The sequence below is a fragment of the Eulemur rufifrons genome, chromosome 7 (assembly GCF_041146395.1).
Source record: "Eulemur rufifrons isolate Redbay chromosome 7, OSU_ERuf_1, whole genome shotgun sequence".
Classification (NCBI taxonomy): domain Eukaryota; kingdom Metazoa; phylum Chordata; class Mammalia; order Primates; family Lemuridae; genus Eulemur; species Eulemur rufifrons.
Genome location: NC_090989.1, coordinates 159,023,222 through 159,049,457, shown reverse-complemented (window position 1 = coordinate 159,049,457; position 26,236 = coordinate 159,023,222). Strand labels below are relative to the sequence as shown.

Genomic DNA, 26,236 nt, shown 5'->3' with positions numbered 1-26,236 from the left:
CTCTTTTTTTAACATGCTCTAAAATTTTGTCTCTCACTTGTAGGTCATTTTTAAAAATAAAGAATTATATTTGTCACTGTAGAACAATGACTGTGTTCATGAAGAGAAGAAAAATACATCAAGTTTACATCAAGATGTAGAAGCTGGGGGTAGGGGTAAGTGAGTGGGCTTGGTCAGTAGCTTCCTGGGGCATGATTCAAATCCTCCCATCAGCAAAATGGCGCTTTGCTTTTTGCATGATAGACTTTAGGGGCATTTAGGTTACTCAAATTTGCAAATGGCAAGAATCTACTACGGGAACAGCAACTGGGATTATGTTAGCATGGTGCCACCAGTTGGTTATCTAATGTTGTCTGTTTCAAGAAATGGACTGGAAAGGATTCTGAGGCCATTGCTGGCCCCATGGGCTGCTGAGAGAGGTATCCGTGGGACAGAAACACTCATTTGCCACCCCTGGTCTGTGGGGTATTGCATCCAAATAACATATACACAAACTCACAGGAGGAAAATTTCTGTCCCATCATGTAGCCTCAGAGCCTGGACTCAGGCACTTGTGTGGCGAGGATGCAACTCCTCCGTCTGTTTTCCCTCATGCACATGCAGAACAGATTTGCCCACAACTGCAAACTATGTAAAAGCTCAGGATCTGATAAACATGTACTGAGATTTCATAATACTTGCAAAGTTGCCATCCTCTCTACCTCCTCCAAGAAGTATGCAGCAAGATGTGTCTCTCTAGTCATGGTGAGATGATGGAGCTGTCGATGGACACCACCTGTGAAGTGACAGCACCTCCCAAAGTACATTGTAAGGTATGCTGCAGGGCTCCAATCCCGACCCACACACCAGACAACAGCATTTGTGCAAAAGCATGTGTGTGTGCATGTGTGTGTATGTGTGACAAAGCTTTTCAATATTAATAATAAAGTTACCTTGGAACATGGGTTGGGAGACTCAGCAATCGGCCTCTTCACCTCCTCTGCAGCACCTGCTTGCCCACGCTCTTCCCTCACCCTCTGGGCTGTAACCACACTGGCCTTCCAGTAGCCCCAAGGGCACTGCGCCCTCTCTCTGGCCTCTTAGCCAGACATGCGACATGTCTTTACCTGGAATGGCCCTTGTCCCTTCCCCTCCCTGCAGTAAATTGCAACTTGTACTACACATTCCAGCCTATTACTAATGTCCACAGGGAAGACTGCCCCAACTTTCCAAGTCAAATTCCCAGATTGCATTCTCTTATAGCACCACGTACCTCTTCTTCCTAGCAGTTTTCATGGCTGTACATTCTCATGTACAGTTGACCCTTGAACAGCACGGATTTGAGATTCATGGGTCCACTTATGCCCAGATTCAAAAATATAATATTTGCAGGATGTGAAACCCACACCGATGGAAGGCCAACTTTTTCCATGTGCAGGTTCTGCAGGGCCAACTGCAGGGCTTGAGGATGCGTGGGTTTTGGTATATGCGGGGATCCCGGAACCAATGCCCCTTGTACATGGAGGCACGACTGTATTTGTATGGCTGTGTGATGCATGTCTGTCTCCTTTCTGGACTGTAGTCCATTTATACAGTTGTATTTTATTTGGGTGCCCATAATATCCCCAAACACAGAGCTTTGCAGGTAAGGAAAACTCAGTAGATGCTTCTTTAACAAAGAAATAATACACAACAAAGGAGTCCCTGTAGTATACCTTATTTTTATATAAGGGTGTTTCCACCTTCAGGAGAAACTGAAAGCACCGATAAGTGGGGAAATGCCAGTCCCTAAGAAGTCACTGCCCACCCTGCTCCCCCGCAGGAATGTCTCAGCGGATCTAACCATTTTCGCTCCTCGTCACACACGCAGCAGCCCCGTGCAAGCTGCATTTCCAAATGCCCTCATTGCAGGAGCACCTCGAGGCCATGGAGAGGAAGTTATAAACATCAGCTCTAGCAGAGAGAGCAGTACACTGAGTTTATTTTCTCCTCAGCCCTCATTAGAATCACAAACGAAATGTTGACAACACATGAAGGAGCCTGCTTGTTGAACACAAATGTTTCCACTCCTATCAGCCTCGAAAGTCTGATAGTCATGCTTCATGATGAAAGCTAAGCGGCCCCGGGGAGATGACTACATGCTTTCCCTAATTATGCAAGGATGGGGAAAAGGGCCTCCCACCAGGGACTGACTGGAGGAAAGAACAGCAGGGAAACCTTAAAAAATAACAGCACAGGCACATAGTAGGTGACCCAACCTGGGATTCTTGAATTAAACGAAAGGATGAGATCATCACAATTGCTCCAGAATGGGAAGCCACCCATTATAAATCCAACAAGGCTGCAGCAAAGTCAAGGCAGGGACTTTGTTTTACTAACAAATGTCCCATATGAAGATTATAGTCCCGTGACACTAACAAGAAAATTTCCTGTTTGTGGAGCTATTTTGATGACAAGAAGAGATATGCAGAGCACAAATTCACTGAGATTGCCTTTGATCCTAGGCAAACACACTTAAACACATGCTTTATAATCCAAAAAGATGGTGCACTCTATCCACAGGCAAGATGCTCCTTTGCATTAAACTCACTTGTTTTTGTTCCAAACAGACTAGTTCAAGCAGATACAGTCTAAATGTCTAGTCGCTACATGTCATACAGACACAATAGTAGAGAGGATACTATCTAATATACATTGCTATGTGCCATGGCACCTTATTTTTGCTAAGATTCTTACAGTTTAAGAAATTGTTTAACCCTCCCCACAAATCTGTGAACTGGGTTTCTTTGCACAGATGATGAAATGGAAAATCAGAAAGGTTAAATAACTCATTCAAGGTCACACAGTCAGTAAATGTTGGAGGCAGCATTTGAGCCTAGATGGTTTCACTCCAGACTCCATGTGTACAGCAGGGACACTATTCTAAAATGAAACGGTAGGACAGATGAAGCTGGATCCACAAAAGGGATTCCTAAAAGTTTAGGATGTATAATTGGTAGATTACAATCTAAGTCTTGCTTAAGACAATTGTGTTTTCCAGAACATTTTCAAGCTATGTGTACCAAAGAACTAATAGCAAGCAAACCTCAAAGAGAAAAAAAGCAAAAAAGACTCCTTATTGCATCACAATATACATACACTAAGCTATAACTTAAAAATATGAAACATACATTGTAATCTATTACAGAAACTGGACTATCATGTTGTAATAAAAGTACAAAAGCAAATAAAACTTCACCAAGAGGAACTGCACAAAACACTCATTTTATGTGTAACATGAGTAAACAATCAAACATGAACATGAATTTGATTCCAATTTATATTCTTGGGGTAGGGACAAAAGTAGCCAATCAAAAGATCTAAGTAAAACAACGTGTCAGCGTGAGGCCTTGGCCAGGCTTCCTAAGCTGCCATGTTTCTTGATCCTTTTCTTTCTTTCATTAGGCCCATGTCAACCAGCATCTGTCTATGTTTACTCCCCCAGCCACATGAGCTCACTAATTACCTTTAATCATACTTATCTGAAATGCATCTTTATCTTCACATACTTCCTGTGTGCAGGAAAACCAAGTGCTGGAAGGCTGAAGTTGGGAAGATATTGGAACGGGAAGTCTGTATGTCCTCTAAAACTGACAGTGCAAGGAGGATGGACCCATCTAGGTCTGCCTCTGCCACCATCTGAAGTTCCCAGCAAGGACTTCTGAGAGTTGGTTCCCTGAGTGTCGGACAATGTTAGGGAAATCCTACCTCATTCAAACAAAATCACGTGCAATCTTCTCAGGGGCAACAGGTTCGAGGTGATGAGAAGATTAGCATCAACTATGACATAATAAACACAGATTGAGAAATAGCATCCTACAGATTGGTAAGCTTTTTGAGGGTTAAGACCTAGCATGCTCTGTTTTTTCTAGTCCCCACAGAACCTAGCTCAGTCCCGGGCCCTGTGGCCATGTGGATGCTGAAAAGCAGTTTCAAACATTTTGGCCACTGTCTTTCTTAGCTTTAGGGAGGCTGAAGGCACACATTTCAAAGCCACTATTCTACTGATTTTATTTGAGATCCACTAATCCACTAATTTTATCAGACAACTCGAAGCCTGCTAAAACGAGATTAAACACAGATATTAATATGTAGTAAACTGTTCCTTAACTTCTCTGTGCCTCAGTTTTGTAACCGATATCAAAAGTTATAGTAAGACCCTAATTCATTCATTCAACATTTATTTAATGAACCTACTATGTGGGTATTGTAGAAATTATGGGAAGAAACAAAAGAGGTTATTTGAAGTTTAGAAACTAGAGAGGTTGTTACTTTTAAGTAAGATAAAGCAAATAAAATGTGCAGGCAGAGACTGCAAATGATCTCCAACAGCTATTCTACTCTTCTTCCAAGGCACACTGCTAGACTACATTTCCCAGCCTCCCTTGCTGTTAGATATGGTCACATGACTTCATTCTGGCCAATGGAATGTGAACAGAAGTGTTGCACCTTTCCCTGGCCCGGCCCTTGCCTCATCTTCATTTTCTTCCTCCCTCGGCCAGCCAATGGAGAGGGCTCTGAGAACCAAGAGGAGGACACAGCCCCAAGAGAGAAGAAGCTTGGGTCCCTGAATGACTGCACAGAGCCCAGCACCCTGCCAACCTGAACTAGATTGTGACAAGAGCAATAAATAAGCTGTTGTGTTAAACTACTGAGATTTGGGGTTTATTTGTGACAATGGCTAGCAAATCTTTAGCAATACAAATCTTTAGCAATACCTGGCCCATGGTAAGCACTAAATAAATGATTGATAGGATTGTCATTTCAAAATATATTCCTAGTGTTCTTGCTATATGTCTTACAAGATAACAAGTCCAAAGAGAGAGATCTAGAGAGAGAGGAAGACAGGAAGCAAGAAGGAAAGAGGGAGGGAGAGAGGAAGGAAGGAAAGAAGGAAGGGAGGGAGGGACGAAGGGAAAGAACAAGGAAAAATGGAAGATAATACTGAAGCTTTAAATAGCTGTGTATAAACTTTATACGTGGATGCCATTTTGTCACCCACAATTCCTAGGGAAATATTTTCACTATTATCCACATGCCGCCTCATGCCAAATTTCCTCCATAACCAAATGAAATTTCTGCATGGATTTGTGGTGCCAAGGGCCTCCTTCCCACTCTCCAGAGCTGCAGCTGTCACCGGGCCTGGCTGCCTCCCCTGGCATCAGATCACCACAGCACATGCTTTGGACAGGAGCCTGCCAACAGGGATGGAGGAGCACTGGGCCATGATTTTACCAAAGTAGATGTTAACGGTGGGACAAATGCTCATGTTTGTTATGAGGTTTTGTCACACACAGAGACACTGTGGCAGAGAAAGACAGAGGTTACCTTTGGGGCTAATCCCCTTGGCGTGAGAGGAGAAAAACTCTAGGCCTGCTATATTTACACATATAACTCAGCTAGTCACTAGAGGCTAAGCCATCTCAAATTTTCCAGTAAATGAAATGTGTCTCTACCAGCTACTTAAATAGACATAATATGTTTGTTGTAGTAGGTTGAATATACAGAAGAAAAAGTTAATTTTCTATTCGTTTTCTTAAATTAGACCCACCCTCCCCTAAGTAATCATTATTACCAGTTTGGGGATTGCCCTTCCCTACTGAGTCCATCTTTAGACAAACCAATGCACATTTGCAGGGTTAATTCCTCCTATAACTTTTTTTTTTTTTTGCAATATGAATGGATAATATCACATACTTGCTATTCAAATTGCTTTTTTTCACTTAACAATTTTATTATGAATATCATCCCAGATGGGTATGTTTAGTTCTAACTTATTCTTTTTAAACAGCTGTATAATATGGCCTGGGAGAAAGAGTTATCACATGCTGGGTTTCAAGACACTATCGATTTTAAGGGTTAATAATTGTTGAATTTTTTTTTTATTCAAAAGCAGTGAAATGGTAAATAGATCTACTTAAAATATCACAAAACATTCTGACTTAAAATGGTCAAAAGAGTACATCTTAGAAGCTGGGAAATTCTTGAAACCTCCATGTGATGATAACCACAATATTACTCCGAGGGTGTATCTGAAGCCAGTTCCCATGTGGGAAACTGGGGTCCTACTAGGTCGTGGTGCCAGGAGCCCCCTCCCAGTGTAGTCCTCTCTTCTAGGGAGTGGCTTTGGCCTGAGCTGACATTTAGCGTCTCTCCTCGGTTACTCTTTATAGTTGTCTTGCCACCTTTGGGCTCTGGCTCACCAAGGGAGGGAGGGAGAGAGAAGGCTCTGCCTGCATTAGCATGCATTTCACACACCCTCCCTTTGTTCTCTTGGCCGAGGTCAGATGGAATAAATCAATCAGCTTTTGCAACCAAAGTCCTTCAACATGTCTGGGAGCCTTCCAGCCCATGTGCGCACTGCCCATCTTTTAACTGCCAGTTAGAGTCAGCAGGAGTCAAACAGAACCAAAGAATCCCCTTAGGCTGTAAGCAGCTGCTCCCAGGAACCCATCCGCTGTGGGGCTTCTTGGGCATTCGTGTTTTAGATGGGAGCAGCCAGCTCAGACTCTTTGAGGTCTATAATTGCACACTGCTATAGGAGATGCTGCTTTTGATCATTTGCTCTACCAGACCTGTGCCATGCACTTTGCAAATATCACTTGATCCTGTGAGGCAGGTATCATCTACATTCTACAGATATGAAGCTGAGACTCAGAGAGCCTGGGATTTGCCCAAGGTCACACAGCTTTAGGGCATAAGCAGCATAAAAGTGTGCTTCCTCACTAAGCCACACAGCCTGGCTCTAACCAGAGCTGGCCCTGACAGCCTACAGGACCCTGCAGGTGTCCTGGCCTCCCATGCCCAAATATGCTGCCAGAGAGTCATCTTTTTCAGGCCTCTGGGCCTAAGAGACCTGTACCCCAGTTGGTCTTGCTCCACTATAACCAAAAGAGACTTTCACATTCTTTCTGTTGAAGCCCCCCTCAAGTAAGTAAGTCCAGTTCCTTTCAAGCCCATTATGCTTTTTGACCAGAATGATAAGGTTTTAGACCCTAAAGGTCATCCTACGCAATGCTCTCATGTAATAGATAAGGAGACAGGAGAGGGGATAATTTGGCTGGGTGGTGAGAGTTGGGGGTGGGTGACAGACAGGTAGACGGGTGGAATAGAGATGGCCGTGGCCAGAGGACAGGATAGTGCAGGGTTTGCAGACCACAGCCCATGGGCCAATCCAGTCCTCCACCTGCTCTTATACATAAAGATTTATTGGAGTGGAGCACAGACACACCATTGGTTGAGGTATTGCCCTTGGGTGTTTTCACACAACTGTAGAGGTGAGAAGTTGCAACAAAGACTGTACGGTCCTTAACATCTAAAATATTTACCATCTGACCTTCACAAAAAATGTTTTCTGACCCCTGGGAAAGAGATGCCCACAGGTAGATATGAGTTATTGGTAACTTTCTAGTTCTTAGAGAGAGCAGTAGGTTCACAGGTGTTTGTTATGATATGAAGAATTAATGGCTGAATGCTACACATGGGTCACTGATGGTCATGTGTCATCAAGAAATGATCATTTTGGGCCGGGTACGGTGGCTCACGCCTGTAATCCTAGCACTCTGGAAGGCCGAGGTGGGCGGATCGTTTGAGTTCAGGAGTTCGAGACCAGCCTGAGCAAGAGCGAGATCCTATCTCTACTAAAAATAGAAAGAAATGATATGGACAGCTAAAAATATATATATATATAAAAATTAGCCGGGCATGGTGGTGCATGCCTGTAGTCCCAGCTACTCGGGAGGCTGAGACAGGAGGATCGCTTTCGCTCAGGAGTTTGAGGTTGCTGTGAGCTAGGCTGATGCCACGGCACTCACTCTAGCCTGGGCAACAGAGTGAGACTCTGTCTCAAAAAAAAAAAAAGAAAGAAAGAAATGATCATTAAATTCTGTGCACCTGAAAAACAGAAATAGGAAGGAGGGAAGAAACCATTCACATGACCTACTTCATCACCTACACATGACTTTTGCCCACTGCATCTGTGATGCTCAAAAAATGTTGGAGAGAAGAACAAATCATGGCAGGCTGGGTACAGCAGACTTTCAGGAAGGAGCAGGAAGAGTATCCTGGCTTCCATGGGTGGGAAGGGGCTTGGCCAAAGGAGGAAGGGGTCCCCAAAGCACAAAAGACTATTGAAAATCCAATTCTTCAACTTTCATTTGCAAGGAGCCTCTTCCCCCTGTACTGGCAGAGTGGCACGAGAGGCCAGCCTTCATGGCCCTCCCTCAGGACCTCCCTCCTGCTTTCAGGTCAAGGTTGCCCTTCAAATGCTGCAGCACACATGGCTGACTGTGAACATGTATGAAGACTTGCTGGGCCAAGACATGTCTTGCCATATCTAACCCCGAGCACAGGCTGGTGAAGTAAGGACTACCGTTATCCCCACGTTAGAGATGGGGCTCCGCGTGGGCAAGTCACTTGCCCAGAGACAGAGCCATGATGGAGCTGAAATTCAAATCCAGACCCATCTGATTCCAGAGCCCACACTCAACGGCTGAATTACACTGCCGGAGGCCAGCGACTGCAGTTCACACCGGCTCCATAAAAGCAAGGCTTTTACCTTGCACAGAGTCACCATGGGCATGTGGAGCATTTTGGCGTGTCATAGAAGGGCAGCACCAGGCATCGAAACCCCATCTCAGCAAATGACAGGGGATTTGCACATTCAAAGAAACCGTTTTGGTCCCCGGTGGGAAAGTTCCCAACAGCTTCAATTAGAGAACAGTCACAGTTCACTGACGCCCGATGCTCACGGGGGCGGCTTTATTGTTTTATATGTGAAAAATGAGGAAAGGGCCAGGACCTCCGCATCAGGGAAAGGATGAAAGATTGAGAAGTATTTCTAAAGTCACGCTCACCGAAAGGTCAGTTGGACGGGCGTGGGGGTGGGGTAAGGAGCGAACAAGCAAGCAGGCAGCTGAGAAGTATTCGTGGCCCCAGAAAGAAGCTTGTGATGGCCACTAAAGGAAACCATGGCTATGAATTTCAGGCCATCACGACCCTGTCAACACAGCTAATCCCCATGGATGTTGGCTGGATAAGCCTCCGATGGCCAAAGAAGTGGACTGTGCGAACCGTGGCAGCCTCCAGCCGGCCAATTTGTCCTCATCACTCTCTGCGGCCTCTGCTGCAGGACCCCCAGGTTGAGGATCCTCACCCAGCATCCCCCAGCCCGACGAGGGTTAACACAGCATGGTTAATAAGTCAACGGAATTCAGGAGCCACGGCCGGATTAAGAAGGCAGTGTTATTTTGGTGCCCTGGACTTCAAGCAGATTAAATAATCAAAAAGGCCGAGCCACCGGGGTCATGTTTGAATGCTACAGCTGTTCACCGGGGTTTGACAAACACTCTTTATGTGGCTCGTCGTCTGGATGGGAAAGGCAGGGTGAGCTCAGGGAGGCCACTACTTTAAGAAATAAAAAGGGGGCACAATCCAAAGATCCTCTTATGGAAACCGGCCCGGCCAGATGGAGACAAGGGGAAGGACTGCTTAAATACACGGCCCTTTGAAAGCAACAACTGTTTTCGGCATTGAAGAGAAGTGCAAGCAGGATTCAGAAAAAGGGAATGAAAAGCAGGGCTCCAAGTTTGTCATGCCCTCGGTTTGTTGATCGGCTCGTCAATAAAGGAGGGTGACGCGGTCACAAGGACGCCTGTGGAGACCCAGTCATGAAAGGTGAGCCGTGGTCCGTGCCCCTCCAAAGAGTTCTCCTCTGGGAGAGGGATGGGGTCCCGCCCAGAAAGGGGTCTGTGGAAAATCTATTTTCAAGTCATCCTTCTTAAAAGACTGGAGAGACGTGAAAAATGCCTCTCTATGGGAAGATGGATGTTTTTGCCATGTCGTGTGCAGAGGAAGGGGGTGGAGACAGATGTGTGCAGCCATGATGTGGGTATGCAGTTGGCATGTCACGGGCCACTTCCTAGCAAACGTGGTGCTTGGAGGTGGAGTTCATATATCATTCCCTTGTGAGGGGCGTGGAACCAAAGAGAGACCGAACAAATTGGCTACAATCTCAGAAAGACAAGCCTTTCATTAATAGATTAGTGGATTCTGTGGGAAACATGGTTCTCTGGTTTAAGAATTGATTTTCTGCAACTAAATTAATGCTTGAGCCCCACAGCTAAAGGCGAGGGGTGTCGGTTCATTAAGACGTTTTGGCTTTGAAAGGAGTCATTTAGATTATTTGCAAAATTATAGACAGGAAAACAAGGGTTTTGCTCTTTTATATTTTGGAAAGGGGAAAGGGACTGTGATGTTCTGCATCCCTTGAACTAAATTAAACTGAGAAGAATCTCCGTCAGAAGGCTCTCCAAACATCTTCCCGATGGCCCTACAGCACTGTTAGCATCAGTAGAGAATTCAAGAACAAAGGGAAGCAGGCTCAGATGCATTTGACAGCCACACTGCACACTTCTCTCTGTAAGGCCAAAAGCAAGCAAGCAAGCAAACAAAAAACCTCTTTCAAGGGCTTTCATTGTGAGTAGATAACTATTTTGAGTTTTGAATATCATTGTGTGACCTTGTGAATTCATCTACCAATTTAACAAGATGCCTTTGTCAGATGTTTGCCATATTTTGAAATTCAAGTCTCAGGAAAAAAGAAGGGATGGTTATATCACTACTTTGGAGAATGTACTAGCAGTATCTAAGAAATGTAAACTCAACATCCTCTCTGAGCACTCCAAGGAAATTCTTCTTGATGCCAGAGGCCCTCTCCCATGTTCCTGAGCAGACAAGGTGGTCTGCACAAGGATGCTCTTCGCAGCTCCATTGTAATGAATAAAACAACTAGAACAGCTCAACTGCCCCTCAGTAAGGAGCTGGATTAAATATTAGATGTAGCCTGGTCCCATCATGGAATACTCTACAGCAGTTAAAAGGAATGAATTAGCTTGCTATGTCTCCATGTGGATAGATAAGTTTTGAGAGAATACAGCAAATTGCAGAATGAGACGCTGATGAGTGTATTTACGTTACATTATAAAAACTGCTAGGCAAAACCATGTGTGCACGTGTGTGTGCGTGTGTGTGTGAAAGAGAGAAGAGAATATTTGACAGGCAGTGGAGCACGGTGGATAAGAACCGACAGACCCTGGAGGCAGACAGCCTGGGTTCCAATCACAGCTGTACTACTTAGTATCTGTGTGAACTTGGACAAGTGATTCAGCTTTTCTGTGCCTAGTTTCCTCACCTTTCAGATGGGGATAATAATAGAATCATATTAATAAGGTTATGAGGATTAATATATATGTATAAAGCACTTAGAGTGGTACCTGGCTCAAAATGCATGCTATCAATACATGGTTATTTGCTGTTGTTATCATCACTAACATTATTTCTAAATGTCTGGAGGGCCACATCAGTCATGGTGGGGGTAAAGGGAGCTCGGTTGGAAAACATGAGTTGGGCACTAATCAAAGGGTGTTCAACTGCCTAAGTAAAGAATTGCTTCTTTGAGTTATAAGAAAAAAATGAAGGAATTATGATAACCTGTGAATGACTTGCAGAAGTGTTATAGGAACGTGTGTGTTTATTATACTAAGATTAATGTCTTCTGTATTTTAAAAATCTCTTGAATACAAAAGCATCAGAGACAATCACCATTCATGGAATTATACCTGTAAAGATGGACATCAATTTACAGGAATGTTTTAGACCTGCCTTATCCAATAGAGTAACCATTAGCCACATGTGCCTATTTAAATTTTAATTAATTGAAATTAAACACAAACAAAAATGTGGTTTCTTGGTTGTCATAGTTGCATTTCAAGAGTTCAGTAGCCACACGTGGCTAGTGGCTCTCACATCGGACAGCAGATATAGAACATTTCCATCGTCATGCAAAAGTTTCACCGGACAGTGCCGCTCTGGAGCATACTTTTAAAAAATGAGAACCTCTGAACTCCCCTATCACTCTTCTACATGTCTGGCCCCAAATAATTCTGCTGTACTCTACAAAGGGCATGTGGCCCCCAAAAGATTTCTTTCACCTTCCTATTGGATACCCTACGTCTTCCGTCGTTTGGTTACTGAGGCACTGAGAAAGTACCCTTCCCAAGGCTTCCACCAATAGTCAGCACAGAGACTGCAATAATTATTGACACGGGGGATGTACTCAGTCCAGCCCGACACTACTAAAGATGGTGAGCTCAGAATCACATTGCCTGTGACTTCAATGGGGAAAAATTACTGCTACCACGTCTCACAAACTCTTTCCAACCCCTATTTCTTTCTGTTTGTTGTAGGTGAACTGCTCCTGCTTTCAAGAGTGATTGTCCTACTCCAGGTGGTACGCGGCTGCCCAGACAAGTGCCGCTGTCACTCGTCTATGGATTTTGTAGACTGCAGTCGGCAGGGTCTGGCTGAAATCCCTTCCGATTTACCTCCTCAGACTAGAACGCTGCACTTACAAGACAACCAGATACACCAGCTTCCTGCTTTTGCATTTACGTCAGTGCCATGGCTCACCACCTTAAACTTGTCCAACAATTCCCTTTCAACTCTGGCCCTCCAAGCTTTCGATGGACTTCAGCACTTACAGGTTTTAAATTTAACCCAGAATTCTTTGCTTTCCCTGGAAAGCAGACTCTTCCGTTCCCTCCCCCAGCTGAGGGAGCTTGATTTGTCATCAAACAACATAAGCCACCTTCCCACATCCCTGGGCGAGCCTTGGGAGAACCTAACCATATTTGCAGTTCAACAAAACCAGCTTCAGCAGCTTGATGGAGCACTCCTAGAATCCATGCCCAGTGTGAGGCTTTTATTTCTCAAGGACAATCTCTGGAAATGCAATTGCCACTTGCATGGTCTTAAACTCTGGCTGGAGAAATTTATCTATAAAGGTCAGTAATGCGTGTTTGGAAACCCCCATCTGTGTGTGAGCAGCCCAGGACGAACCTCCTCTGTTCTCTGCATTAGAAGGAATGTTGAGGAGTATGCAAGGGGTGGACTTAGGCTTTTTCACACTGATGTCATTTCATGGTATGGCAAAAGAGGCAAGTGGGTCATTAGAAGGTGTTTAAAAATTCGAGTATTTAAATTCATCTGCAGATATGATGCATAGAGATAACTTTCCATTTGTTTAATTAATACAACATGAAGTTACTTATCTGGGAATATGCCTTTAAGGAAGAGAAAATTCAATCGCTACTCGAATAACAAACTGCTCAACCCCCAAATGGCACCAAACTCTAATTTTCAAGTGTGATCCAATTGGAGGCATGGCTATCTTTCCTTGGAATATTTTTCTCTCTTTGACAGCTATAAATCTTCCCTAAGATTACCCCTTCCGCTTTAGCAAATACAACTGTTATTGAAATTGGTTGCAATAGGGCCTCTCTCTGAAGTTACCTATTAATTTCTTTAACCTGATGCCAAAAGCAAAGCAAGAGATCCCAGAATATTAAAGAAGGGTTCTGGAAATCACACAGGGGTTAGCAAACCTCAGCCCAAGGGCCAAATCCAGCCTACCTATTGTTTTTATAAATGAAATTTTATTGGAACACAGCCATGCCTGTTCATTACATACTGAGTTGCTGCCTTGCCCGGTAAGGGCAAAGTTATTACAGAGAGTGTATGGCAAAGATTACAATAGTTACTCTCTGGACCTTTATAGAAAAGTTTGCCGACCCTGTCATCAATGGTCAATGGAGGCCCAGAGAGGTTCAGTGACTTGCCCAAGATCACAGATTAGAAGCCCAGATGAGAAAAGAATGCATGGTTTTTGGTCTTGGCCCTACATTCTTTGCTCTATCTCGCAGTGCTTCTCTTCTCCTGTCTCTCAGCATCATTCATTCATTCCTACAGTGGGTGCCTTTTACATGCCAGGCACTGAGAAGAGTGCAGTAAACAAGAAGGTCCTAACCACCATGGAGGTTCCATTCTGGCAGCAGAAACAAGTTAAATAAGATGATAAATAAAGATGCTCAGATAGCAGTTGGTGCTTAGACAATGAGGCAGGGGAAGGAGAGAGGGAGGGATAGAATGGGGTCCCATTTTAGGTAGGATAAATAGGGAGGGCCCCTCCAAGGAGGTGACATGGGTGAGCAGAAGCTAAACAATGAGGGGGGATGAGCCAGGAGAGGATTGGGGTAGAGGACAGCAAGTGCAAAGGGCCTGGTGAGGGAGGAAGCTTGGCTTCACTGTGGGGCAAAAAAAGGGACAGCAGAGTGGCTGGACACAGGGAGGGAGGAGAGCGTGGACTGAGACAAGGCCAAACAGGTGCTCAGGGGCCAAGTCAGGCGGGAGCATGCAGGACAGCCCAGGATGTCTGGACTTTATTCCAACTGAGATGGAAAGCTCTCGAAGAGTTTCCATCAGGGGAACCCTATGATCTGATCACAATTTGAAAGGTCACTCTGGTGACTCTTGGGAGAGCTGACCAAAGGCTGTGGAAGAAGCAGGGAGAAGGGATTTCAGTCAACCAGCAAAGAGATGAGGGTGGGGAGAAGAGGTCAACTTTGGGAGATATCTGGAATACTGAACTGATAGAAATTGCTAACAGGTTGGAGTGGAAAATGAAGAAGGGGGATAATTATGGGAAATTCTATTTGTTTTGTCTTGCGTGGTAACCAGACAAATGGTGATGCCTTTAGCTGATCAGGGGCAGACTGGGGAGTGGAGAAAGTGGATGAGGGGTGGCCAGTCAAGACTTCAGTTGGGGTGTATCCTGTCTGAGAGGGCTTTACACATCCTAGGGGAGCAGTTAAGCCTGAGGTTATATACTGAAGACTGCAGCTCAGGAAGACATCGGAGCTACACATGTGAATCAGGGAATCAACAGAGTCTGGATGGCTGCAGGAGGTCTCAGAGGGAAGCAGGTTAGGGTACAACATGGGTTCAAATATATAATGTTGAATTAAGAATCCTTCTCAACCATATAATAGCAAATAACATATTACTAACCAGCCAATGTTCAAATTAACCTAAGACAGGAGCCACAGAATGTGGCAACCTCTTCCTTATAAGAGGTTGCAAGTAAAGCTCTTACATCTGGAGGTGAAGCGACTTGAGCTATTGTCTTCTGGATTAAATCACAAACATAAGCCAGACCATCATAGAAAGACAGTCTTCACCAAAAAAGAACACTTCTTTTTTATTTTTTTATTCTTATTTCAGCATATTGTGGCGGTACAAAAGTTTAGGTTATGTATATTGCCCTTGCCCCCCCCCCACTCTGAGTCAGAGCTTCAAACGTGTCCATCCCCTAGACAGTGCACATGGCACTCATTGATAAAATAAAAAAGTAGTTCCAGCCGGGCAGGGTGGCTCACGCCTGTGATCCTAGCACCCTGGGAGGCCGAGGCAGGTGGATTGTTTGAGCTCAGAAGCTTGAGACCAGCCTGAGCAAGAGTGAAACCTCGTCTCTACTAAATATAGAAAGAAATTAGTTGGACAACTAAAAATATATAGAAAAAATTAGCTGGGCATGGTGGCACAGGCCTGTAGTCCCAGCTACTCGGGAGGCTGAGGCAAAAGGATTGCTTGAGCCCAGGAGTTTGAGGTTGCTGTGAGCTAGGCTGACACCATGGCACTCACTCTAGCCCGGGCAACAGAGTAGGACTCTGTCTCAAAAAAAAAAAAAGAAAGAAAGAAAGAAAGAAAGAAAAAAAGGTAGTTCCTAGGACCAGGACACTAGACACAACGTGGGATGGGATAAAGTTCCCCCTACTCTGCCACAAACTTGCTTGTGGTCTTTGGGCAAATTAATACCTTCACTAGCTCATTGTGACAAGATGGAAATTGACAATATCAAGCCAGAGAGTTCTTGGGGCCCCATCTGGTCCTCAGATTTGATGATGCAGTTCAAGGGTCACTCATGGCAGAGCTGCAGTGCAGATAACAGCTTCTTTTCAGAGGAAGGTAAAATTGATTTGGGGTAACAAGACCTGGATTTTCCAAGATAACCAGAAAAAAACCCAAATAGATGCCAAACATGGGAGACAGTCTGATTATGGAGGCATTAAATACAGGCAAAATAAGGGAACAGATATTAGTAAAGACCTTCTTTAAAAAAATACATAAACAAATGCAAACACTAACGCTATTAGGGCAGGCTAATTGATATAACAGACAACGCCAGACTTCTGTTATATATGCAATAAAAGTCTGTTGTTCATTCATGTCAGAGTCTAAGGAAAATGTAGGCAGGTCTGCATTCCATGCAGTTATTCAGGGATATAAGCCCCTTCCAGCTTGTAACGCCACCAACTTCATCTTGCGGTCTCTTCACCAAAACGGAACAAAGTGCGTGGAGGATTACATTGGGGGTATTGTATCTTGGAAGTGGCATCAGTTGGTTTCACTGGACAGAACTCAGTCACATGGCCCCTATACTGACTACAAAAAGTGGGAAAATTTAGTCTTCCTGTGGGCCTTCACTAAAGATGTACTTTCGTGAATGTATAATTATATCTCCTCCACAAAAACGTGCCCACAGATTTTATAATTATTATTCCTCTCTTTCTCTCTTCATAAGTAAACAAATCATCTTCATTCTAATAACTAATTTTAGTAAACATTTCCTCTGGGCTAGGTATTATGCCAAATGCTTGACATACTTTATCCAAATGAGTCCCTAGTGCAATCCCTCTCCCACTTTCCAGATGAGCAAGCAGAGGCACGGTGTGGCCAAGGAGCTTTCCAGAATTACACAGCTAAGTAAAGTGCAGACTCAAGCTTTCAGTCCAGTTTTTCCCAAGACAGAGGTTAAGAGCTACCAGTGGTCAGATAGAGAACAATGAGTGCTTGGCAAGCTGGACCTTCCTGCATTGTCAGTTTACACAGATCTGGAAGGGACTGGGACCCTCAAGCTATAATCAGCAGATTGGCCTCGGGAGCCACAGCCCAGAACACGGTGGTGGAGAGACAGGAGGTGAGTCCTGGCTAAGGAGGAGCTGCACAGAGGCCGTGGAGCTCTTGGCAGCCACAGCCTCTGCCTTCCAGCCACGTCCCAGGCTCCAGCCTGATCATTTCCTTGGCTCTGGGTCCCAAGGCTGTAGCTCCGACCCTAATATGGCAGGGAGTTTGGAATCAGAGAAAGATATTTCTTAAGCCTGGAGTGATTACGTAAACCACCCCAGTTTAGGTAGAAGTCAGTTGAAGAAATTGCCTGTGCCATAGCAGGTGGCCTTTCTTCCCTTGGTGGAAGTCTCAATGTTCTTTGGCCCGATTAAACATTGTTACTGCTTCTCAAAGCCCCATGCTTCATTTCTGTCTTTCTGGCCTCTGCAACCAACTCCCTGGTGGAGGCTCTGATGGCTGGAAGCAGAGGGATCCTTGGTCTCAGCACAGCTCAGTGGCACCTTGGGCTCATCTGGAACAGCTGCCCTACACCTTGGGCCTCATGAAAATCAGTGGCTCAGAAAAGGGGGAACTTTTTTTTTTTTTTTTTTACCTTTTGCTTTAGAGTTGGGACTCTTGCCTCAAGGGATTGCAGAAGAAGCCAGTAGAAGCCCATGAGACTCAGGTGGTGGATGACTCAGTTTTAAGCAGTGGCAGCAAAAAGGTTATAGGTTGAATTTTACTGTTGCCATTAGTCCTGGTGTGTCTGGGCCTCGAGATAATCCTGGCACTGCAGATTGGCCCTATCTTCTTACAGGGCCACTTAGGACTTGTCTTACGAGGCTTAGACAGAAGACATGCGAAAACATTCCCCAAACCCCAAAGTGCTATGCAACGGAAGGGGCCAATAACGTCGAAGTGACGACCTCCATGACTGTCCTTCCGGTATCATCATTTCCTAATTTACCTATGGTGTGTACTAAGAACCTCCAATCTGTAATGACTTTGTTAGGAGTCGTGCCTGTCATGGCAGCTACCCTGGGGGAGGTCTTGACGGCAGCTCCGGAGAAGTGAGGCAGTTCTGCCCCGTCACGGGGCTTTCTGGCTGACACTGCCACAGGCCACCCTGCCCACTCCCCAGGCCGCAAGACACCCCAGAGAGGAGGAAGTAGAGAAAGAGTGAGTGTAGGGGGGAAACTGAGATGGAGCAGGGAGGGCTGGGTATGTTTTTATGGCAGAAAATATCGTCAGTTTACTTCCCCAAAGTCAAATAGTAAATCGGTGGTCAAACTAGGCTAGAATGAATTCCGTCAGCCCGATGCTCTTTCTAGAAAAGAACTGCTGACCCCCTAGATCCCTGCCCCCAACAACAGTCATCCACACACCTGAGAAAATCAAGCACCTTACAGGGAATAGAAACTGGGTTTAATAACCCGTTGGAAATTTCAGTACTCAAAGTGGTAAATGTTTCGCAGCCTGAGGAGACACGTTAATTATACTTAATCCCATGAACTAAACTAACAGCGCTGTCAAGCCCTCAGATACACAAAACACTCTAAGGACCACTCCACCTCTCCGTTTGGCATCCCTGTCTAGTGTTGGTAGACACACAGTCTTTGTAATTAACACATAACATCACAACAATGGACATTTGTTTTATTTTTCCCGTCGACTTTCAAGGGGGCCCTGGCACAAAGGATTTCTTATGTGGTGGGGCTCGTTAGGGGAGCGCGGGGCAGGAACGCCGTGGGCAATGGAGCCCTCGCTGGGGGCCGCGGTGTTCCTGCTCCTCGGCTTTTGCACTGTTTTCCCCTCAGCATTTATAGAACGTAAAGGTAACTTGGCTTCTAATGAATTCTTGGTCATAAGTAATTGCCAATTTAGTGTGTGGCATTTTTAGCATTTAGCCAATTTAGAAAATCCTAAAATCATAAAATATGGTTGTTAAATTCTTTGACTCCAGAAAAAAAAAAAGGACTTCATAAATTCCATCTGCCTAAGTTTTTGCAGGCTGAAGATTTTAGAACGGCATCGTGTCAAGGCTCCCTTATCATCTTTTGCTTTTGTTTTTCAAAGGGGGAATCACGGATGGCGTCATCTGTAGGTCACCGGACACCTGGAAGGGAAAGGACCTCCTCAAAATCCCTCATGAGCTGTACCAGCCCTGCCCTCCTCCTGCTCCTGACCCGGGGTCCCCGCAGACTCAGCAGCCCAGCTCTGCCTACGGGGCAGTCCTGAGGCCCCCCGAGAACCACAGCTCCGGGGAACGAGACCCCCTGGGGTGTGAGTTCAAACCCAAGCCGAGGCCGGTGAACCTCCGTCATGCCATTGGCACTGTCATCATCACTGGGGTGGTGTGTGGGGTCTTGTGTCTCATGATGTTGGCGGCTGCCATCTACGGCTGCACCTATGCGGCTATTACAGCCCAATACCACGGGGGACGCTTGGCTCAAACCAGCGAGCCTGGGAAGACAGAGGGAAAAGAGCTATTCGACAGCTCGCCAGCCTGAAAGCTTTCATCAAATAGAATTGATCACTGTGGGCCAGAAAGTGTCTGAGTAGGGCTGATGTGTTTGCTGTTACTGTTTCATTTTGCTTTTTCCAAAAAGAAAAAAGACATGGCTGTAAAAAAAAAAAAAAAAAAAAATGCTCCTGGGAATAAATTTATGTTGAGATTTTTAAGATATCGTAGATGAAATAGAGATGATACTTGTGCTCTGGGCCTGAGAAGTTATTGCAGTGATTCTAAGTGGGGGAAGACCATACCCAGAGACAGGGAAGATACCCTCTCTTTCAGGTAGTCTTCCCTGGATTAAGTTGCTTTCACAGAGCAACAGAAATTCAAACGCACATGCCAGTCGGCATTCCTGGGAACTTTGTGGTTCACTGGAAAACTGCCCAATTTTGAGTGCTGGGAAGAGACTAGTGATCTTACCCGAGGGGCACTGAATGCCTCTATAATTCAAGTCCGTGCTAGATCGGTGATACTTTTAGATGTTGTGTGTGTTATATATTTAATGGGAGCATCTGTTGGTTGGGAATTTCGTAGCTTGCCGCAAGAGTCAGATTATATTTAATTTTCTAAATCAGAAAACCATTTGGGGCTTTCTAGGCTGCAGAGGACGAGGAGGGTTCCACGTCTGGATAATGGGACTCAGGCCCAAAGTCTGGGGAAGTTTTCTGATACAAGGGTAAATAACATATAAACAAACACAAAGAGGATGGGGAGCCGGAATTTGGGGCAGATATTACCAAAAGGCCATATCCACCGAGGGATTGGAAACTTCCATTTATAACTCTCACAGCAGGAATGAATTTAGGTTGGGCTGAGAGCGAGATAATGACTTTTGTGTATCTGTATCTACAGACATAGCGCACGGAGTGCATAGACTCGTACAACCACACCCACACATAAACATCCTTGGAGCAATCAGTTTACCCACTAATGAAACGCAGCCGTGTCAGGGTGCAAGCCAGCAGCTGCTGACCACCACCCAGATTGTCTACTCAACACTCTGGGGTAGGAACAAAGAAGAAGGAAGACCGAAGAGAGCGGGAATTACCAAGAGACTCGAGATAGGTGGCGGCAGCCATCCTGAACATTATTTAGGCCGTGGTTTAAAAAAAAATCAGGTGTGGCTGGCTTTACTCCACAGACATGGTCTTGAAGAGTTGCATGCAAAGTGAATTTTTGTAAATTGAATCATCATTTTAATGCAGTAGGGGAGCTGGCTATTTAAAGGAACCTTTCATGGAATCTTTCTGTAATGGAAATAATTGGATCCAGATTTATGCATTTTGTAAATTGGCATTTTCTCATGCTAGGTTTTCTTAAAGTGGAATCTACCTGTTCTCTCTCATGGCCCAGCTCATACTTAGTCACCTGTTAGTATTAAAATCATCTGACAGAGGAGGAGAGCACAGAGGAGTTATGGACATGTTAAAAACACAGCATGGCAAATACAGGGCAAGCTGTCCATCCAGAGGCCATGACAGACATCGCTAATCAATCCCAGCACTCCTCCCAGCTGAGCAACACAGATGCCTTCTTAAGAGAGCACTGTCGGCAACCAGAACTAATCAATTGGAGTTGGTTCAAAGGATAAAACACATTTGCCATTCAGGGTACTGGCTCTATATTCACTTCCTCAGGCCATGTAAAAATTGGTTTGGATCCTAAATCAGTAGTCCATTCTCTAACTAGAATGTGAATGGAAAGTTCAGATGTATACGGGACAGATGCAACCTAAGCCTTGCCCAACAGTGTAAGGAGACCATAGGGAAATGGACAGATGAGCCTATCACACCCTACGGTGCAGGTCTCACACCAACGCACCTCTAATCATCAGAGAGGCAATCTACACCTGCCCCAGTGCTTCATAATTAGTGTGGGCCCCACACACCCACAGGCTAAAGGTGGTCCATCTTTTTGGAGCAGTAACTTTACTAGGTGATTTTTCTGGGGAGTAAAGTCTAAACTTTGATGGTAAGGTTTTTTTCTGACTATTAAACCCAAATACATTAAAGTGTGGACCATAAAGAGACCCCAGGGGAAAGCCTGCTGCTGCATCAGCTCTGCCCCAGGCCTTGGCACCCCCTCACCTCCTCACTGCTCTGTCCCATGGGCCACTTCAGTGGGCAAGGCTGAGCATCCTGTTCTGAGGATGAAGCAACTACTTTCCAGGTGAAAAAAACCCTTTCTTTCCATTGCCCTAGATTGAGAATTCTTGGCCGGAAAAGCAGTATGAGAAAGGAAATCTAGATCTTTTTATACCTCATACCAATTTCACCAAATGTTTCCAGAGCTTGAACTGTGTACCAGGCATGGTGCAAGGTGTCCTCGTGAGCATTCATCATGTAATCCCAACACCTTCCGAGTGGGATGCTTGAACAGGTATTACATTAGCTGGGAATTAGCGAGACCAAGAATGTGTGCTTCCTCACTGTGGTGATTTACGATTCAAAGTGCACTGTGCCCTGCCCGAGGTTTGGTGACAGTGTAGGTCAACCCTGTCCCCCTGCCCACAGGGATTACATGAGAAAGTTTCCAATACACCACAGAAAACCCTGAACATGACTAGAATCCTCGCCTGTCAACACCCATGTCCTATTAGATTTCCAAGCACAGATGATAACTCAGGCAAATACACTTCCTACTTTATGGCTAGTCTTTAAGGAAAATGATTAAAATGATGCATACGTATATTCAGATTTCTATCTGTTGCCTACAGTCACCACAAACAGCAGTTGGCACTGAAAATAATTACTTACCCTGAAATGTCAACAGCTTCTCAGCACAGAAAAAAAAAAATCAAATTGTTTAGATTAACAAATGCAGAGTTATCATTTGTTAATATGAGAAATGAAATGTTTTAACTGTAAAAAAGCATTGCAGATGAAAGACCCAATTTGCAGGGTATTCTGCGAGAACCGCAAATTATCTTTCACAACCACTGCAGCTCATGAGGGGTAATTTGCAAACGCCTCATAGATTATTTTCAGCTGTTTATTGCTGCTGTCATATTCATAGATTCCCTCATAAAAATGTCTTCTGTCACAGAGCCTTGCTAAGGGTACACCGTGAACACAAATCACGCTGGGTGCTGATTGTTTCTGAGAAAACCATCTAAAATAGAGTTAGTTCTTTCATCATATTTAGTGGAACGGTATGACTACGGACTGGTGATTTTTGCTTTGCCAGAGATCACAAATTCACAAACAGATACTGTAGCCGCCAGCAGTGCGGCATGTACGCCATGTACGGAGGGAGAATGAAGAATGTACCCTGCCACAGGGATTTTGTTGAAAGAAGATCTAGCATCAAATCTATATCTGAAAAGCTTTTACAATTAAGGCAAATATCCCTGACCCTGTAGGAAGAATCTTATAAAATTATTAAATGCCAATGGATAACTGAGTGCTTTATTTTTCCATTTTTTTGTTACAAAAATAGAGACTAAGTAGTGATTCACATGTGGATTTTTTCCTAAAGGTTCATGAAAATCAAATCTCATTGCTCGAGTTAACCAAGTACCCCTGAAACAAGACATCTTTGTCTTAGATCCTAAATATCAAAGGAAGTAGCTAAATCAACTTCTAAATTAATCTATCTGTAGCACACATTCATATAATTAAACAATAACTATTAGAAACCTATAACTTTCTATTACAGGTCAGGGTATTACTGTTTCCAGTCTGGTAAAACACATTAGTGTATCCGTTGCTAAATGCTATTGATGGAAACTTACCAACAATGACATTTCAACCTTACATGGCATCACTGGGCTATGGTTTATATGTACAACTTCAGGGAACCATCCTGTTTGCCCTTTTAATGAAAATGGTTGGGTTTTTCTAATTAAAAAATTGCAATGTGGTCTCAAAGAAACCTCTGCCCCATTCAGAGAAGCAGCTTTATAATTTACCACTCCTCTTTTAGATTCTTTTTTTTTCCATTTTTATTTATTTATTTTTATTGATACATAATCTCTTTTACATTCTTGATTGGACTATGCATGCCTACTTTTTACTCCAATGATACTGAATATTCATTTGGATGGACAGGATGTCACTCAGCTACAAAAGCCCATCAACAAAAGCCAGAAAAAGAATCAGAGGGCTGGGGAGCCCGGAAGGGGCTTGGAGAACATTTAGTCTGTCTGAGCCTGGCAAATTTCAGAACAGCTGCCATCAGCCTCTCTATTCACTGCAGACATTGCTAATAGATCATGGTAAACTTATCTGTTCAGCCCAGACAAGGCCTCAGAATTTTTTAAGAATCTGTTTTCCCATTACTGATCAACTGGAGTTGACATAAGAGATTAAACCCATTTGCTACCCTGATATACTTCTGTGTCCTTATTTTACAGATAGGAAATGGAAGCATGGAAAAGGAAAGAAACTTTCCAAAAGTCACGCACATAATTAATTTCAGGCTTGATAAATGTGGTTGCAGAAGCATCGGGTTAGCATGCATAACGCAACCTGACCTTCCCCATTCTTCATTCATTCTGCAGTGAGCCACAATATCAAGACTAGGACATTATTATACTAATTATTTGGATAAAGACAATTATAGCACCATCATCAGTATATACTGAGTGCCCAATTTTGTGCCATGTATTTTCCAAGCATAATACTTAATTTTCTCTAAGCCTCACAATGACCAAAAAACATCTGAGTATTGTACTATCACATTATAGATGAGAGACACAATCAGACCGCTTGGGTCACGTGCTGAAGGTCACACCACTAGTAAATCTGCATGCAAGTCTTCTCAAGGCCAAAACCTGGGCGCTTTTCAGGACGTGACAGGTTCAAAGAAGTCAGAATTGGAATCCTTTCCTGGCACTACCAGCACCTGCCTTGAAACACGGCAGGCAAAAGGAACCCAACCACCAACCAATCTGTCACTGCCAGACCTCTGGTCCCACCAAAAACAGGGGGACAGCTAAAGCAGCCAAGGCAAAACGGTAAAACAAGGTTCATTTCATCACCTATGACTGTGGTGGGCTGGAAAAGACATTCTTAGAATGGGAGGGGAACAAACTCAGGCACACTTTCTTGCAATTATTTGAGAAAACGATAAAATTAAACTCCAGATTAAGATGCTAGCTATTAAGTTGTATTTCCCCTTGAAATACTCATTAATGTTTATTTCCAGAAGAGGAAAAACATTATGAGGACCCTAGAAATTGGGAATACTGCTCCACGATGTCCAAGTCTCCAGGAGGAATATCCACTATTCAAGGCAGAGAGGTGCCTTGACACAGATGGGCAGGTTATAAAGGAAGAAAGTAGTAGCCTACCCCACCTATCCTCATGCTTGCATTCCTTCCTCTGAGACACTGGGTTTAAAAAATCAGAAAGAAACCATACTTTCCTATCCCTGTCTTAACTCGTTAGAGATGAAGACTCTCAGCAATGCAGCATTTGATAGGATGAAAAAAGGAAGGGAAGGTAATGAGTACAATCTAGGGACTATAGTTTATCTACTGTTTCTTGCAGGGAATGAAAACAGCAGACTAGTTTTTTGTTTTTTCATCCAGGTTAAGTCGCCAGACCACCAGGGAGCAGGAGGTGGCATTTCCTTACTGACCCTGCAACACTACCCACACTAAATGGACATTTGTCTAGGGCCTTTGTGTACCAACTAGCCTTCCATTTTAGTCTCTCCAAGGAGTACATAAACTCAACAGCAAGGGACACTTGAGTTGTGTATGAAGAACAATGCAGAGGCTGTGACTGAGTGGGCAAAGGGGAAATTAGGAGCTGAGGGTAACTAGTGGTCAAATCATGTTGGACCCTATGAGCGGTGGCAGGCAGCTCTTAAGATGACGTTCCGTGATTCCTGCCTGCTGGTACTCTTGCCTTCTCCTTGGTGGTGGGCTGGGCCCAGTGACTGGCTCCTAACAAACAAAACATGGCAAAATGGATAGGACATCCCTTCCAAGACTAAGTTACAACAAAACTCTGGCTTCTACCTCGCTCACTCTCTCTTGCTCATTCTGATGGGAGTCAACTAGCACATGGTGAGCCACCCTGGGCAGAAGCCTTTGTGGCTAGGAAATAAGAGAGGTCACTGGCCAACAATCAGAGAGGAACTGAGGCCCTTAGCCCAACAGACCACAAGGAACTAAGTGAATCCCACTAGTGGTCTCAAGAGTGAAGGTGGAAGCATTTCCTCTGTTAGTTGAGGCCTCACATGAGCCCACAGCCATCAACAGCACTTTCACGGCAGCCTCACAGGAGGCTCTGGGTCAACACCTTGAAGTCAGCCTTTGTGAGAGACCCTGAGCCCTCAGCTAAGCTGCAGGTGGATTCCTGACTCACATATAGTAGATGTTTGTAGTTTTAAGCCATTAAGTTTTGGCATTATTTGTTACACAGCAACAGATAACGAATACATGGGCCATTGTGAGAAGTTTGGCTTTTAACTCTGAGTAAATTGGGAGGGGAACCAGTTAGAAGGCCACTATGACAATCCAGGACAGAGATGAAGGTGGCCTGGCCCAGTGGGGTAGCAGTGGGAAGTAAGTGGTCAGACTTCATACATAAGTCAAAGAAAGAACCAAGTGGGTTTATAGACAGATTGGTTGTGAGTAGAAAGCAAAAGAGAAGAGTCAAGAATGACTTCAAGGTCCTGATTCAAAACCAGGTGCAGGCTAGGCACGGTGGCTCACACCCGTAATCCTAGCACACTGGGAGGCTGAGGCGGGAGGATTGCTCGAGCTCAGAAATTCAAGGTTACAGTGAGCTATGATTATGCCACTGCACTCCAGCCTGGGCGACAGAGTGAGACTATGTCTGAAACAAAAAGAAAAAAAAAATAAAAAACTGGATACAGTGGCATGTGCCTATAGTCCCAGCTATTTGGGAGACTGAGGCAGGAGAATTATTTGGGCCCAGGCGTTCGAGACCAGCCTGGGCAGAAAAG

General features: G+C 44.5%; 2 protein-coding genes across 2 annotated transcripts in view; one reads left to right on the top strand and one right to left on the bottom strand.

Annotated features, from left to right (window-relative positions):
• CACNA2D3 (calcium voltage-gated channel auxiliary subunit alpha2delta 3) overlaps positions 1-26,236 on the bottom strand; it is an 850,367-nt gene that overhangs the window by 118,549 nt on the left and 705,582 nt on the right. The window lies entirely within an intron of this gene.
• On the top strand, positions 12,261-19,521 carry LRTM1 (leucine rich repeats and transmembrane domains 1). The gene is made up of 2 exons (XM_069473711.1): positions 12,261-12,860; positions 18,877-19,521. Exons 1-2 carry the CDS (start codon positions 12,347-12,349, stop codon positions 19,308-19,310), a joined length of 948 nt encoding a protein of 315 aa, XP_069329812.1. The 5' UTR covers positions 12,261-12,346; the 3' UTR covers positions 19,311-19,521.

Excerpts from the sequence above, each read along its gene's own strand:
- LRTM1 (XM_069473711.1), top strand. The coding sequence starts at position 12,347 with ATGGATTTTGTAGACTGCAGTCGGCAGGGTCTGGCTGAAATCCCTTCC. Across the intron at positions 12,861-18,876 it reads GGAGAAATTTATCTATAAAG|GGGGAATCACGGATGGCGTC; the intron begins GTCAGTAATGCG and ends TGTTTTTCAAAG.